This window comes from Elephas maximus, chromosome 7 (assembly GCF_024166365.1).
Source record: "Elephas maximus indicus isolate mEleMax1 chromosome 7, mEleMax1 primary haplotype, whole genome shotgun sequence".
NCBI classification, from domain to species: Eukaryota; Metazoa; Chordata; class Mammalia; order Proboscidea; family Elephantidae; genus Elephas; species Elephas maximus.
Genome location: NC_064825.1, coordinates 106,097,417 through 106,110,204, shown reverse-complemented (window position 1 = coordinate 106,110,204; position 12,788 = coordinate 106,097,417). Strand labels below are relative to the sequence as shown.

At 35.8% G+C, this 12,788-nt stretch overlaps 1 protein-coding gene across 1 annotated transcript; it reads left to right on the top strand.

Moving 5' to 3' along the window:
* The first annotated feature begins 11,472 nt into the window (after positions 1-11,472).
* Positions 11,473-12,369, top strand: LOC126080206 (olfactory receptor 10AG1-like). The gene has a single exon (XM_049891477.1). The coding sequence runs from the start codon at positions 11,473-11,475 to the stop codon at positions 12,367-12,369; it is 897 nt and encodes a 298-aa protein (XP_049747434.1).
* The last annotated feature ends 419 nt before the right edge of the window (positions 12,370-12,788 follow it).

Genomic DNA, 12,788 nt, shown 5'->3' with positions numbered 1-12,788 from the left:
AACCCAAATCCAACCAATATGAAGAAACAGACAAACTTCTCTCTCTTTTCTACACCATTTTGACCCCATTGTTTAACCCCATGATATACAGCCTGAGGAACAAAGATGTTACAGAAGCATTGAGAAAATTTCTTCCCAAATCACTGGCGTTACGACACACTTGAACTAACAGAACTTTTACAATCCAAGAATAAAACCAGCAACTCAAAATACAGTGGGCAAATCATTTGAATAAACACTGTCATGGATTGAATTGTGTCCCCCCAAAATATATGTATCAATTTGGCTGGGCCATGATTCCCAGTATTGTGGGATTGTCCACTATTTTGTCATTTGATGTGATTTTCCTATGTGTTATAAGTCCTACCTCTATGATGTTAATGAGATGGGATAGTTGGCAGTTATGTTAATGAATTAGGACTCAATCTACAAGATTAAGTTGTAGTATAAGTCAGTATCTTGTGAAATATAAAAAAAAGAATTGAGCATAGAGGAGAGAGGCCCTCTTAAAACCAGGAAAGCAGCTCCAGGAGCAGAGTGCGACCTTTGGACCCAGGGTTCCTACACTGAGAAGCCTAGTCCAGGAGAAGGTTGATGACAAAAACCTTCCTCCAGAGCTGACAGAGAATGCCTTCCCCTGTAGCTGATGCCCTGAATTTTGACTTCTAGACGACTAGCTGTGAGAAAATAAACTTCTGTTTGTTAAAGGCATCCACATGTGGTATTTCTGTTACAGCAGCATTAGAAGGCTAAGACAAGCACTTTATTAAAAAAGACACATGAATATCCAATAATCACAGATAAATATGGTCAACACATTTAGTTATTAGAGGAATGCAAATTAAAATCAGAGCGAGATACCACAACACATCTGTTAGAATAGGAAAAACTATCAAAAATTCTAACAATGCCAAGTAGTGACAAAGGGGTTGGGCTACTGATAGTCTCATACATCTGGACAATTGGAGTGTAAAATGGTATAATAACTCCGGAAAACAGTTTAACTCTGTCTCAAAAGGCTAAACATACCTACAATATGACCCAGCCATTCTACTCCTAATTTTTTTTCCAAAAAGACATAAAAACATATTTCACATTAAAAATTTTATGTGACTATACATAACAACTATATTCATAATAGCAGAAACTTTAAAACCACACAAAAGTCTATCAACAGATGAATGAATAAACAAAGCATGGTGTATGTATCCAATGGAATTCCATTCTGCAATAAAGTGGAATTAACTACATTTATATATAAAACGGCATAGATGAATTTTAAAAATTATACTGAGTAAAGGATTTCAGACTAAGTACATTCTGATTGTAAATGAGCTCTTACAGAAACATGATCAGTGATTTTCTGCAGTGAAGAGTGTATGAATGGAATAGATTGCAAAAGTGCAAGGAGACTTTTGGGAATCATATAAATGTTCTGTATCTCAACTGTGAAAATAGTTTTACAAGGGAGTACATCTACAAATCTCATCAAATGGATTGTAAAGGATGTATTTTATCTTATGTAAATTATTCCTTAAAAAAGCTTCTAAAATTAGAATAAGGTCATTCTGAAATATGACGATAACATGGTATCAGAAACAAATATATCTAAGACATCTATTAAAATAATATGTACTAAGAATATTTATTTCATTTATGAAAATTTTCATGTTTAAATTTCTCTAAGTATCGTACAGATATATGTTATTTTTATTTCTTAGCATGCTATTACGTTTTTGAAACTATAATAATATAATGAAATCCAATTAAATTCTCGGAACTGTCTAGGCTAGAATAATAGCTTATATTGATACTCCTATTGCTATTTCCACTGGCCTTCTGTGGTGCCTTGCATGTTGCTGTGATGCTGAAAGTTATGTCACAGATTTTTCAAATTCCAGCAGGATCACCCGTGGGGGATAGGTTTCAGCAGACTTCCAAACTAAGACTAGGAAGAAGGTCCTGATGATCTACTTATGGAAAAAAAAAAAAAAAAAGGGTCAGTGAAAAGCCTTGTAAATAGCTGCAGAATATTGTCTGATACAGTGCCGGAAGATGAGCCCTTCACGTTGGAAGGCACACAAAATATGACTGGGAAAGAGTTGCCTCTTCAAAGTACAGTTGATCTTTTAATGGAGTAAAGCTTTTGGGACCTTCATTTGCAGATGTGGCCTGACTTAAAATGAGAAGAAACAGCTGCAAATATCCATTAATAATCAGAAAGCAGAAGGTACAGATTATGAATATAGGAAAATTGGACATTGTCAAAAATGAAATGTGATGCATAAACATTGGTATCATAGGCATTAGTGAGCTGGTTGAGTGGACACAGGAAATACAGGGTAGAGAAAAGGAGTGTGCTGTTTACATTTTAAGGGGGAGCAACTAGGGTCACATAACAATGTGTGTATAACCTTTTGTATGAGAAACTGACTTGAATTGTAAACTTTCACTTAAAAGCACAATTTAAAAAAAGAATGTTATAATAAACATAATGCAAAAAAATAATAAAGAGATGCAAATCAAAACTAAAATGAGATACCATATTACTCCAGATAAAATGGCACTGATAAAAAAACAATAATAACAGATAACAACAAATGGTGAAGAGGATGTGGGGAGACTGTAATAGTTATCCATTGCTGGTGGGGCTGTAAAATGGTACAAGCACTACAGGAAACTGCATAGCAAATAAAAGGAAAGAAGTGGAATGCCCATCAACAGACGAATGGATGATCAGATCATGATACATATGTACAATGGAATACTATGCAGCCATAAAGAACAATGATGAGTCTGTGAAATGTGTTATAACATAAATGAAGCTGAAGGGCATAATGCTAAGAGAAAATAAGTCAAGAATGTAAGGAAAAAGGTATGCTAAGAAGACAAAAATAGGTATACATACAGAGACCAATGTTCATTGGTAGTTACCAGGAAGAGATGTTGGAGAAGGGAAAGTCCACTGCATATCATTGAGACTGGTATTTTATTTATTTAGTTTAGCAATGGGAAAAGTAGGCACTGAATGTGGATGTAGGGAGCACAGCACAACCAAAGGAAAAACAAGTGTTTAAGCAAATATGGATGAATATAGGTTTATTGGTATATGGATAGGTATAGGTGTTCATATAGGTGAGAACAGATAGATCTATTGGTACACGTAAGTACAAATATGTGTGCACAGGCACATATATTCACTGAAAACAGATACTCCACAGATGTAACCAAGTATCTTCCAATATTGGTTTTCCAGGTTTGAAAGCTTAGGACCATAGTCTCATGAGTCAACTCAGTCAATTGGCATAATATAATACAGGAAAACCATGATCTGCAGCCTAGTGAAGTGAGTATCATCTGGGGTGTTAAAGCCTGAGAGCAGCCATGTAGGCACAACTACCAGTGTCTACTCACCAGGAGCAAAACAGTAAGAAGGTAACGAAAAGCTTAGAGAAGAAAGAAGTCTTCACGAGCCACAACATCATCTACCCTGAGACCAGAAAGAATAGATGGTGCCCAGCTATAACCACTGACTGTTCTGACTGGTGTTGCAATAGATGGTCCAGATGGAATTGGAGAAAAATGTGAAGCAGAACTCAAATTCTTATTAAAAAAAAAAAAGTCCAGACAATGTGGAAGAAAAGGCAGAGTTTTCTCTGAGATTATTGCCCCAGGACACCCTTTAAAACTAGAACAGAGGTTATCCCCTGAGATCACCTTTTAGCAAAAAGGCAGAGTAGCACACAAAATAAATATTACTCATAAGATCAGCAATCTATGTAAAAACCATCAGTATGGGACCAAAAGGTCAACAATTACTCAAAAGCAAAGAAGATAAGGGGGAATGGAAGAGAGTACTGAAAATGGAACAAACAGAACACAAGTAAAGAGAATGTTGACACATTGTGACAAACGTCACTGAACAATTTGTACAGAAATTGTGAAATGGAAACCTACTTTACTGTGTAAACTTTCACCAATAAATAAATAAAATATTAATTAAAAAATGTATTGCTAATTAATTTTTAAAAATTTTAAGCCAACACCCATGTAACTCCCAAGTAGATTGATACACAGAATTTTACCAGCACTGTAGAAGTCAATTGCTAACCTTTTCCTGATCATATCTTCCTCCCAGGCCAGCAATAATCACAAGTGTGACTTTTATTGTATTTATGCACTTGCTTTTCTATATAGTTTCACTATGTAAATATGTCTATCAAAAAGTACAAATCAATATTCCCTCTTTGCAAACTTCATGTAAGTGAAGTCATGCAGTGTGTATTTCATGTGTTTTAATTTCAGCAGTGAATATTGTATTTTATAAATCATTCATGTTGTTGCATATATTTGCAGTTTGTTCAATTTTATTTACATTTTTTATTCAATGGTATAAATATTCAGAGCATTAAAAAATACAGTCTACATGAGACTAGAAGAATCCCAGCAGTCATGGTTCCAGGACCTTCTGTTGGCCCAGGACAGGAACCATTCCTGAAGACAACTCATCAGACATGGAAGGGACTGGACAATGGGTAGGAGAGAGATGCTGATGAAGAGTGAGCTACTTGTATCAGGTGGACACTTGAGACTGTGTTGGCATCTCTTGTCTGGAGGGGAGATGGGAGGGTAGAGAGGGTTAGCAACTGGCAAAATTGTCACGAAAGGAGAGACTGGAAGGAGGGAATGGTCTGACTCATTGGGGGAGAATAAATGAGAGTATGTAGTAAGGTGTATATAAGTTTATATGTGACAGACTGCCTTGATTTGTAAGCTTTCACTTACAGCACAATAAAAATTATTTAAAAAAATACGGTCTACAATGGTGGGCATTTGGGAAGTTGCACTTCGATTAATGCATACTGTTGCAGTGCACTTAGGAATTCTTAGTTGTTATTGTTAGGTGTTTTCAAGATAGGCCTGACTCAGAGCGAGCATTTACAAAACAGAACAAAACAGCCCAGTCCTTCATCATCCTCAAGTCATGCTTGTGCCCATTTTTGCAGCGACTGTGTCAATCCATCTCATTGAGGGTCTTCCTCTTTTTTCATTAGAGTGGGGATTATTTTTGAAATTATCAGGCATTTATTTAGCTCTTAAATAATTTTTCAAAGTGGATGCATCAATTTATACTTATAATACTTGTAATAGCAGTGTTTGGAAGTGCCAATGTGATGTTCCACTTCCTGACCATCACTCATTATTATCTTACTTAAGCATTTTTATCTATTAATCTATTAGCTTGATGTAGAATTAAAAAAAAAAAAAAAAAAAACCCTTGCCATCGAGTTGATTACAACTCATAGTGACCCTATACAACAGAGTAGAACTGCCTCATATGGCTTCCAAGGAGCACCTGGTAGATTCAAACTGCCGACTTTTTTGGTTAGCAGCCATAGCTCTTAACCACTATGCTACCAGGGTTTCCTGATGTAGAATATATTATTGTAATTTCAATTTGACTATTTCTGATTATTGAGGTGGTGTTGTTTCTGTTAGGTGCCGTCGAGTCAGTTCTAACTCAAAAAAAAAAAAAAAAAACTCATAGTGACCCGATATACAATAGAATGAAACAGTGCCTGGTCTTGTGCCACCCTCATGATCTTTGTTATGCTTGAGCCCATTGTGTAGCCACTGTGTCAATCCACCTCACTGAGGGTCTTCTTTTTCAGTGACCGTCTACTTTACCAAGCATGATGTTTTTTTCCAGGGACTGATACCCTCTGATAACATGTCCAAAGTATGTGAGATGTAGTCTCAACCATCCTCGCTTCTTAGGAGCATTCTGGCTGTACTTTTCCCAAGACAGATTTGTTCATTCCTTTGGCAATCCATGGTATACTCAATATTCTTTGCCAACACCACAATTCAAAGGTGTCAATTCTTTTTCAGTATTCCTTATTCATTTTCCAGCTTTCACATGTATATGACGTATTATTATTATTGAGGTAGGGCTCATTTCAACATTTTTATGGATATTCTCTTTTGTAAAGTGCTTTCAGATGTCATTTGATAGATAGATGATAGATGATATACAGATTAGACAGATAGACACACAGACAGACACACAGACAGATGGATGATGGATAGATAGATGATTGATAGATAGATAGATAGATTGATAGATAGATGATAGATAGATAGATGATAGATAGACAGACAGATAGATAGATACTTCATACAGCCTTTAGGTTAGTAGTGGAAATATATAAAATCCACTACCAACCTCAAAGATGGAGGTAATTATAAACCCTTAAGAATCACTATTTACTGAATAATAGGAGTAAAATCATATTTCCACAAGGGGAAACTTGGCTTCAAGTCAATATTCTTAAACTATCTGTCACTCACATATGAAGTCTTGAAGGGGAAGTATTTTATAACAATAGACAGACTAGTGACCTGGAGTCTTGCCCCTAATATCAGCTGGAATTTTACCAGATTCTCATTTCTCCTAAATGAAATTTAATGGGATTCACATCTTAAATACAGGTTCACAGAGGAAAATGAAATTGGGGAAGGATGGTGTAGCACTGCAAATAAAATAAATGTCCCCCATGGGGATTATTCTCAGGGCCAAAAAACAAAACTTTTGAACTAGATTTAATATATTAAACAGCCAGTTCTTAGTTCTTGGTTTGTCCGGGTAGTCTTGAAGAAATAAATTATTGTATGATTTGTAGCTAGAAATATTCTTTGTTGTCAGAACACTTATTACAACTTTTATATTAGCAAGCCCCAGAATTTCGATGAAGACACAAATTTCAGAGGAGAGAATAACCAAATAACTTCAGGAAAATGTGACAGGAGCTCAGTTTAATAGGAACAGGGCCCATATGAAGCAGTCATAATAGATAAGGGGAGAATTGGTTTGTGAGAATTTTGGATGGCCTCCAGTGGTATTGCTCAGTTAAGGGCAATCAGGACCCTATTCAAGTCTATGAAATAAGACTTTCTGCATGCTTTATTCTATTGAAAGGAAGGGTATTCTGCACGGTAAGAGCTACCTAGGAAAATAAATAATTAAACCAACTCAGAGAGTGCCAAAGAGATTTGTTGAATGAGAAATTTAACTGTGTCCGGTGGGAGAGATCCCAGGGGATGGAGATAACTTTTTTTTTTTTTAAAGTGCACTCCATGTTCAAAATGAACAGAATGTTTTGAAGGTAGATTAAATACCATTGATGAAAGAAGTTGTTTCAGCCAAAGTAATTTAAATACACAAATACATAAACACTCTTCAGTGAAGAAGAAATAAATTTATTACAAACAAACCAAACCCAAACCCACTGTGGGCAAGTAGATTACTACCCACAGTGAACCTTCAGCACAGACTAGAATTGCCTTATTGGGTTTCCAAAGCTATAAATCTTTAAGGAAGCTGGCCACCACAGCTTCCTCACACAGAGCAGATGGTGGGTTCCAACTGCTGATCTTTTGGATATCAGCTGTGCACTTTAACCACCAAGCCTCCTACTATCCAAAATAAGAAAGGTAAATATGAAATATTTTATATTAATATTCAACTTTAGTTCATGATATTATTAAAGTTAATGTTTAATATGGAGTAGGCAAGGTACTGTTTTATTCAGGCAGCTCATTTATATTTCTGACTCTTAAATATAATTTACCTTAAACAATGATTTTAAATAGTGATATTAGTAAGTTTGAAACACTGAAAATTTGAAACATTGCTGTTTTTGTAAGAATACTAAATAATGTTATGGGAAAACTTCATTTCCAGCAAAGATTTTGTAGCAAATAAGCATTATATTTATGTATTTTAGTTCTGATATTTTCATAAGACATTTAAAGTAAAACAACCCATGAAATAATTTTACAACCATTGAGAAATCCAATAAACATTTATTTTAAAGAAATTACTATTTTTACTTTAAAGAATTCATAAAATAATATAAAGTCTTAAGTTCATATTGTTTTTCAAGTTAATTTTAGGGTGTATATTTCTAATTTATATTGAAAATACAAACACAGCTGAGGTTTAGGTAGATTGGGGGCATTGACAATGACTAATATTTAACCAAATCAGAATCCCGTTAACCAAAGCCAAACTCATTGCCTTCAAGTGGATTCTGACTCATAACCACCTATAGGATAGAGTAGAACTGCCTCACAGGGTTCCCAAGGCTGTAAATCTTTACAGAAGCAGACTGCCACATCTTCCTCCCACAGACTGGCTGGTGGGTTTGAACCATTGGCCTCTTGATTAGCAGCTGGGCACTTAAATACGGCACAATGACTCCTTCAGTTTTGTTATGCATTCCCGAGTCATTTGGATTTTTTTCTAGGGAATGGATGCTTAGATTTCAAGTAAAAACATGACACCATTAAGTTTTATTTCCCTTTATGTAATAACAACAACGTTTTCAAGAAAGAAGAGTAATATAGTTTTGGGAGAACACACAGGGTAAATCTCTGCTCTTTCTACCCTGTTCTCTTGAGGAAAACACGGACAAATCTTACATATTTAATGTTATACCTGGATAATTTCATCATCAAAAAGTTGAGTTTGTATAATTAAAAACGTTTCTTTTAGCACTCACAATTTATTTAATTAACAAGAATTAATTTTTTTTTATTAAATGTCATCATTCATAATACATAGAGATTTGGTTTTTTTGTCCTCTTTTGAATCTTAATTCTCTCCCATTTAAGGGTGATGCTTTCATTTTAATAATGTCTATTCCTTTATTTTAGTTCAAAATCAAACCCTGAGTACCACATTAGGTGTACACCCATTTTCTGGGATCTATATTGATTTCAAGTAGGAGAATAATCACAGCCTTTACCATTCAGATCGCTTAGTATCAGGAAAAGAAAATGCATACAAAGGCTATTAACCTAATTGCAATTCTAAGTACTGAGCAGTGGTGGGTACTACAGGTTCTACACGTCCACAAAGCAGAGATAATGATATAAACCCAAATATTGGTAGAGAACTCATGGGGAAATCACACCTTTTGAGTTGAACGTTCTTGGAGTTTGTAACATTTTGATAATTGTTTTTAAGATCTCACTTCATTCCCACAACAGTCCTGTTATACGAAAGGAAAATAAATTAGCTAGAGAGTATCGTTCATGTTGCATAGCATACTGAGTAAAGTTCAGAACAGTAAATTAACATTAGTTTCAATAATAATTAAGATAAATGGATGTTAATAATAAGTAACTGCTAATAACAGTAACAATAATAGATGACAATAAAAACCTGTTGCAGTCGAGTCAATTTCAACTCATAGGTACCCTCTTGGTCAGAGCAGAACTGCCCCATAGAGTTTCCAAGGAGTGCCTGGTGGATTTGAACTGTGGACCTTTTGGTTAGCAGCCATAGTCCTTAATCAATACACCAACAGGGTTTCCTATGACAATGGATAACAATAATAAGAGGGTTTTTTAAATGTCAGGACTTCTTCAAGGTTTTTTAATTATATTAAATGATTTGATTCACTCAACATCACTAAGTGTTGATATAGTTGCTAGTCATTTTACAGCTAAGCAAAATGTGACATGGAAAGATTAGTTAACTTACATGAAGTCATCACACAGCTAGGTGTTGGAGCTATAATTCAATTTCTGTCTATCTGGGAGATATTGTTCTATAACCATGGCACAGAGCTTTGGTGGCACAGTGGTTAAGTGATTGTCTCCTAATCAAAAGGTCAACAGTTCAAACTCTCCAGCTGCTCCACGGAATAAAGGTATGGCAGTTGGCTTCCCTAAAGATTTACAGCCTTGGAAATCCTATGGGTCAATTCTACTCTGACCTACAGTGTAGCTATGAGTTGAAATTGACTCCTTAGCAATGTTTTTTTTTTTTCTTTTTTTAAACCATGGCACCACACTTCTTCTCTACTTAGTGGACAAAGTGCAAACGTATTAGGAAGGAGAGATGAAAAGCAGGGTGAGACAAGAGGCACCTTGCCTTTTGCAAAATTTAAGAAGGCACTCACTTTCAGAATTGTGCAAGTGCAAGGAGGGCCCTGAGCCTCCTTAAATGTTGCACCTTAGGAGTTTCACTAACTAGTTCTTGTCTTGAGGATGATGAAAGGAAACAGTAGGAAAAACAATCACCAAAAACAGGAATTCAAAACCACTTTATCAAATACTGAAATAGGCAATCTGTTACATTCTAGGGCTACAGGATTAAAGGATATATTATATTAATCATAATTATAGAACCATAACTAAAAAATAATCAGTTTAAAATTGATAAGTAGGGGATACATTTTACCAACATTACCTCATTTAATTCTCACAAAGAAGTAAAGCCTAGAAACTTTAAGTAATAGCTTAATATCACAATGACAATAAATTGTGGAGAAAGGAGTCAAACTCAAGTGCATTAAAAGATACTGATTTGCAATCAGAATCTACATGGAATTGGTTGAATTATCCACACTTAGTGAATCTCAATATCTTTATATCTAAAGAAAAGTGAGTTTAGAAACAGTTATCTAAATTGTTTTTTTAGAAACAACAAAAATAATGTTGGGTGTGCAGACCCCCGTGGGTATAACACCCAATATCATTCCTCCTTCTGTTCCACAGATAAACACAGGAAACAAATACCCTCCATGCTACCCCTGTTTTTCCAGGGTGACCACATTTATTATTAGTATCTGAATCAATGTTCTCAGAACAATTTCCCTGAATAATATCATCTTATCCTGTATACTTAACATCCTACCAAAAGACATTTGTTGTATTTTCCTCTGCAAAATGAAATATTCTCACACTTTTCTTTCTAAATCTCTAATATGAACTATATTATATGCTTATAGGTGACCTGGTGGCACTGTAGTTAAGTGCTTGGCTTCTAACCAAAATGTTGGTAGGTCAAGTCTACCAGCCGCTCCCTGGAAATCTTACGTGGTAATCCTACTTGTCCCTATAGGGCCGCTGTGAGTTGGAATTGACTCAATGGCAATGGTTTGGGTATATGCTTAAAATCATGAACAGATGGAAGAAGGGAACTTTGAAACAGGCAGTTGAAAATGTATGCTAGAAGACACTTTATGATATAGTTTTTCAGAAGCGTCACTGAGAAAATGCATAGGGAAGTACAGTAGGATTGTCAAGATGTGTAATGAATTTAAAGTGAGATTAGATGGCAAAGCTGAGGGTCCATCTCCAGCAGTTACCAATTGCTCCAGTGTCTTGTTGAGTTAGGTATAGCTTGTTCTATCCTGGGCTGTGCTCTGAAAGTATAATGAAATGATCTTAAAATAAATTTAAGGGGGCTGTTTACTGTGATATAACAGGAGGATGTGGGATGTACTTAAGTAGCGTCATTCTTAAAGTGCAAACAATTGCATTGGTCATAAAATCCAATCCAGACACCTCCATATGATTTAGAGATAAGGAAGGTTAAAAGGAAATGCTCATGTAAATTTACCTTTTCCACAGATGAATCATCAGGTAAAACCACCACAAGATAATCTAACCGAAGTGATGGAATTTGTTCTCTTGGGCTTTGCTGACATGCCCCATCTCCAGTGGTTTCTTTTTGGATTGTTTTTAATCATCTATATCATTATCCTGATGAGTAATGGCACCATATTTCTCATAACAAAAATGGATCCTGCTCTCCAGAGCCCTATGTATTTTTTCCTGGCAAATTTTTCCTTCTTGGAAATCTGCTATGTATCAACTACTTTCCCCAGAATGCTGACGAATCTAGGAACCCAGAGAAGAAGAATTTCCTTAGTTGCCTGTGCTACACAGATGTACTTTTTCTTCACGTTCGGAAGCACAGAGTGTTTGCTCCTGGCAGTGATGGCCTATGACCGCTTTGTGGCCATTTGTAACCCTCTGCACTATCTTCTAGTCATGAACCACAGGGTCTGTATCCAGTTGGTGACTGGCTCCTGGGCCACTGGAATCTCAGTTCAGATAGGGCAGACGTATCAGATTTTCTCTCTGCCTTTTTGTGGATCTAAACAGATTAACCACTTCTTCTGTGATATTCCCCAAATACTCAAGCTGGCTTGTGGGGACAACTTTGTAAATGAGATGTTGGTCTACATACTTTCTGTGTTATTTGTCATGGTTCCCTTTCTGTTGATACTGGGCTCCTACAGTAAAATCATCTCCATCATCCTGAACTTACCATCGGCCACAAGTCAAGCCAAAGCCTTCTCCACCTGCTCATCTCATCTTATGGTTGTGGTGTTATTCTTTGGATCAGGTATTATTGCCTACTTAAGACCCAATACTAGACACTCAGAGGGAAATGACAAAGTGCTATCTCTTTTCTACACTATCCTAACTCCTGTGTTTAATCCCATGATATATAGTCTAAGAAATAAGGATGTCAAAATAGCACTGAGAAAATTGCTATGTAAATAATTCACTAAAGAATCAGGTAATGTACGAAAATTCCTTTCTTACATATTTTTAATTAAATTTCAACAGATGTATACTTTTAACCATAACTTGTGTTATGGTTTAGTTTTGTCCCTCCAAAATGTGCATCAGCTTGGCTAGACTATGATTCTAAGTACTGCTTGATAGTCTGCCATTTTGTGATTTGAGTCGAAACCTTCTAGAAGACAACCGGTTTGGTGATTTTCCTATGTGTTGTAGACCCTAACTCTATGATGTAAATGAGGCAGGATTAGAGAGGCAGAACTCACTCTACAACATTAAGTTGTACCTTGAGCCAATGTATTTTGTGATAAAAGAGAGAAGCTAGGATAGAGATAGGGGGACCTCCTACCACGAAGAATGATGAACTAGGATGGAAGCAAGTCCTTCAATCCCTGCAC